The 4,779-nt window shown below is 42.1% G+C and overlaps 1 protein-coding gene across 4 annotated transcripts in view; it reads left to right on the top strand.

The window, feature by feature from the left end:
* Nucleotides 1–4,779, top strand: part of SLC11A2 (solute carrier family 11 member 2) — a 47,370-nt gene that overhangs the window by 14,090 nt on the left and 28,501 nt on the right. For all 4 annotated transcript variants that reach the window (XM_023513596.1, XM_012805643.2, XM_023513597.1 and 1 more), the window contains exon 2: nucleotides 2,454–2,525. In XM_023513596.1, coding sequence (XP_023369364.1) covers nucleotides 2,454–2,525 — 72 coding nt within the window. The remainder of the gene's footprint in view (nucleotides 1–2,453; nucleotides 2,526–4,779) is intronic.

The following is a 4,779-nucleotide window of genomic DNA, read 5'->3' as shown; positions in this document are numbered from 1 at the left end:
ACCCAGGGGGACAGCTTGAGGCTCTGTCTCAAAAAAAAAAAAAAAAAGACTATTTTGGATAGAAATCTTCCTTAAATGTATTACACAATTCTGTACCTTCTTAAACAGGATATCAACCATCGTTACAGAAAGCAGTTCTATCAATCAATACATGGTAATTAAAGCCACAGTCAGAAGCTTGAGTTATTGTAATAATAATGTTCTCAGAACCGATTGACATATAAGGAAAGGCTCTTTGCCTCATACCAAATAGCTGAAGACTAATTAATTTGCTTCTTGAAAGTTCTTCTGATTGCTCGGTGTGCCAAGTTTCTCTTCCTATACGAGCCATAGTCCTGTCAACTTAAAATAGTCAGAGTCAGAATGTAGTTAAAATAGAATTCATTTAAGTACAACGTTTGAGGGCAGGCTGTCTGAAAAGCAGATTCTAAAGAATGGAAATCAGTGTTCCAAAGTATAGAGATTTGGGATCACTTATATACACAAAGCTAGTGAAGTTAAATAGAATTTCAGTGAGCTTAGCACATAATTAAAATGATATGATTAGTTAAGGTAGTCTTTTTCTTTGGGGAAAGGTATATTTAACATTCCACACTGAAATGTAATTTTCACTGGGTCTTGGGGACCATCTATTCTGAGTTAGGGACAGGATAATAAGGGAGGTGGTTCATTTACTGCAAAGATCAGTGATTAGAAGGGGGAGAGGCTTGGTTTCTCTTCTCTCCTAGTCATTTATAGAATAAGAACAATGAGGAAGAAAGGTAAACCATTATATAATCTAAGAAGCAGAATTGTAAACATGCTTTGTGACTCAGTTTCCAGGGCTTACCTTACCCTTGGCATAATAAATTTAGAGGGTTCTGAAATGTTATTTTTGCTTACAGTTCCAGATTTGATTTGTGGTTTCTAATTTATTGTGGGTTAAGATAATCGGATAACCTGGCATATTAGAATTATATGTAAACCACAAGTAAAAAGACCTTGGGGAGTGCCAAGGGGGCATTCCAAACCTGTGTGGGGTCAGACATACACAGCCCATTGAGGTGCTTTTGTAACTGACTGAAAGAAGGGTTGGATTTAGCTAGTGTTATTGGCTCTGGTGTTTTGTCAGTTTAGCCTTCTGGTAGCTTAAAACCTGACAGGATGGCTGGGCGCCTGTGGCTCAAGCGGCTAAGGCGCCAGCCACATACACCTAAGGTGGCGGGTTCGAATCCCCAACCCGGGCCCGCCAAACAACAATGATGGCTGCAACCAAAAAATGGCCAGGCGTTGTGGCAGGCGCCTGTCATCCTAGCTACTTGGGAGGCTGAGGCAAGAGGCTTAAGCCCAAGAGTTTGAAGTCGCTGTGAGCTGTGACACCATGGCACTCTACTGAGGGCTACAAGCAAAACTCTGTCTCAAAAAAATAAAAAGATAGATACAGAATGTGTTGATAGATACATTTGCCAAAAAAGGAAAGGGATTGTTCAGATGGGAGCCATGTGAGGGACAAGAGTGGAAAAGAGATGAGATTTAAACAGGAAAAGGTGATGGAGAGAGACATCATCACCTTTCAGTAGGATAGTTACTGGGATTTAAGGGAGGGACTGACAGATGTGACCTTGTCCTTCCCAATTTGGAATTAGCTGATTCCAAATAATAAAGAGATTGAAATGTTAAAAATCAGCCTTGTTAGTGAGGCTGCCTGGAGGATATGCCATAGATCTGTGGCCACAGGGGCTTGCTAATACTTCCCTTTCCCCCTAATTAAAATTAACACAAGATGTTGGACATCTGAGGACTCTAATCCTATCCCCATACAAGTTACTGGTGGGACCTGGAGGCATTCTGGCATCCCATAGACCTTATCCTGCTGGGCTGGGCCATTGGTGATTAGTTTCTTTAACTGGTTGTCAGAGGGTTGGAGAAAGAAGCCTGGAACATTGTAGATGAAGAATTTCCTTAGGAAAGTTTAAGGCTGTGTGATAGTGGCCCTCTATTACTAGATACTTGTATGGTGCTTTTTTCCTACCCTTTCCAAATTGATCCATGAGCTTAAATTATTACAGCAAAGACAGTTATAATTTCTGTCCTTAAAACCTCATAAAATTGGGAGGAAACAGTCTTGTTTTAGACCTTTGGAGTAATCTGGAGGCAAAGGCAAAGATTGGATAATTGCCTAGCAGCCTCTCTGTGGATGCTTTCTGAAAAGTATTTGCTTGTCTCACTAAAATGCCTTTGCTTCAATTTGGTTTTGAATCCTTGCCAGCAAAAATGTGACTAAGACTTTTCTGTTTTTGTTAAATATATCTTAATCATGTTCTGAATAGTATAATTATTTTCAAGGCTATCTAATTCAATAGAGGAATTATTCTTTTCACGTAGTAAGTATTTAGTCACACAGTGTAACAAAATACTGGTTCTGAATTGTTGGTATGTTCTTGCTGATTCTTCCTCCCTTTCTTCTTTTCCAGAATCCTATTCTAAGAACTCAGGCACTCAGGTATCCACTATGGTATTGGGTCGTGAACAGAAGATGTCAGATGGTAATTTACAACTTTGTGTTTTCTAATTTTTATTTGAAATTAGGCTTATGTCAGAAACAGAAATTTACCATATTTTCCTTCTCATCATCTATTCCAGTAACTCCATTCAGCAGTCACCATCTGGTGACTTGATTGTAAATGAAATGGATTTATAACCACAGAGACCTGCCTTCATATCTTATTTCCAATTTTGAGTTGAGCCGAGATTAGTTACAAGTTTGGTTTCTGTAGAAGCAATGCTTACAAAGGCAGCATTGTTCCCACAACTGGCATGATAACCTCTGGAGCGCTTTGGCTGCTGGTGACATGTCCTGATGTTTTGGATGTGTGTGGAGCAATAAAATACAGGGCCTTACCTTATACCAGAATTTAATCGGAGCTTCTTGAATGTTTTCACTATTTCTTCCTACATCTGAATTTCCTCTTAGAAATTTCCATTCCGGCTCGGTGCCTGTGGCTCAAGCGGCTAAGGCGCCAGCCACATACACCTAAGGTGGCGGGTTCGAATCCCCAGCCCAGGCCCACCAAACAACAATGATGGCTGCAACCAAAAAATGGCCAGGCGTTGTGGCCGGCGCCTGTAGTCCCAGCTACTTGGGAGGCGGAGGCAGGAGATTCGCTTGAGCCCAGGAGTTGGAGGTTGCTGTGAGCTGTGATGTCATGGCACTCTACCCAGGGGGATAGCTTGAGGCTCCGTCTCGGAAAAAAAAAAGAAAGAAAAGAGATTAGAACTTGATGATTCATAATAGCCATTTGTTGGCTGCAGCAAACTGGCCTTTATGTATTTCTGGTGGATTAGCCCTTTTCTCTCAGACTTCCCTGCTGTTCCCTGCATTTAAGACTAACTGCAGATGTAGAACTTGGAAACACTGATGTCAGTCTGAGATGAGTCCCGCTATCACAAGGGGTCTGGCACCCCGTGACCAGCAGCAGCCCTTCACTGCAAGCCTTAGGGTGCAGAGGCTTCCTGTTTGCTGGTTTCCCTGTAGCTTCAGATTTTAGCCTGAACTGTGGCAGGATTTTGCAAGTTCTTCGTTTTTTGAGAAGCCTGAAGGAGGTATAATGTCCAAGGACAAATCTTTGAGTAAGTCCTACCAAATAAATGGGGGAGGGGTATGGCATTTCATTGGACGGACCTAGTTCTTTTCTCTTAAAAGTTAGTATTTTAGGTTATCAGCCAGACCTTGTCTGGGAATGTTATATTTTAAGCCCTAGATAACAGTGTTTTTACAGGAAAATGGAATGGTTCTAAAAATGACTAAGTAAGGATATAAGCGTGGAAGTAGGAAAACCATTGTGAAATTAACGTTAAACTGATCTAGAGCTAAGTGGCTGGGGGAGAAGGATGAGAGGGATTTTTTTTTTTTTTTTGAGACAGAGTCTCTCATCTTGTTGCCCTGGGTAGAGTGCTGTGGCATCATAGCTTACAGCAACCTCAAACTCTTGGGCTCAAGCAATCCTCTTGCCTCAGCCTCCTGAATAGCTAGGACTGTAGGTGCCCACCACAATGCCTGGCTATTTTGATGGTATCTTGCTCTGGCTCAGGTTGGTCTTGACCTCCAGAGCTCAGGCAATCCACCCCTGTTAGCCTCCCAGAGTGCTGGGATTATAGGCGTGGCCTACCATGCCTGGCCAGGAATTTTTTTTAGTGTAGAGTTTTTTGTATTTCTTTTTTTTTGGCAGTTTTTGGCCAGGGCTGGGTTTGAACCCGCCACCTTCGGTATATGGGGCCAGCACCCTACTCCTTTGAGCCACAGGCACCGCCCCACCTTTTTTGTATTTCTTATGAATGTATTATCTATTAAAAAAATATATTCAAAAATATAAATAAGGCTGAGCACAGTGGCCCACACCTGTAATGCCAGCACTTTGGGAGGCCAAAGCAGGAGGATTGCTTGAGGCCAAAAGTTTGAGGCCAGCCTGAGCAATATAGCAAGGCCCTGTCTCTACCAAAAAAAAAAATCTTTTTAGGCTAGTCATATGAAGCAGTGCAAGTGAAGAAAAAAACAAAGGACTCTGTAACTGGTTGTGATTAATTAGTTGTAAATACCACTGCATTTGGACCACCCCACAAAAAAAATTTCTTTTTGAGACAGTCTCACTATGTTGCCCTTGGTAGAGTGCCATGGCGTCACCAGCTCACAGCAACTTCCAACTCTTGGGCTTGAGCCAATCTCTTGCCTCAGCCTCCCAAGTAGCTGGGACTACAGGTGCCCTCCACAGCACCCAGCTATTTTTTGGTTATAGTTGTCGT

This window comes from Otolemur garnettii, unplaced genomic scaffold (assembly GCF_000181295.1).
Source record: "Otolemur garnettii isolate 467f Iridium unplaced genomic scaffold, OtoGar3 scaffold00043, whole genome shotgun sequence".
Classification (NCBI taxonomy): Eukaryota; Metazoa; Chordata; class Mammalia; order Primates; family Galagidae; genus Otolemur; species Otolemur garnettii.
Note: the sequence above shows the minus strand (reverse complement) of the source record. Positions and strands in the feature narration are given on the sequence as shown.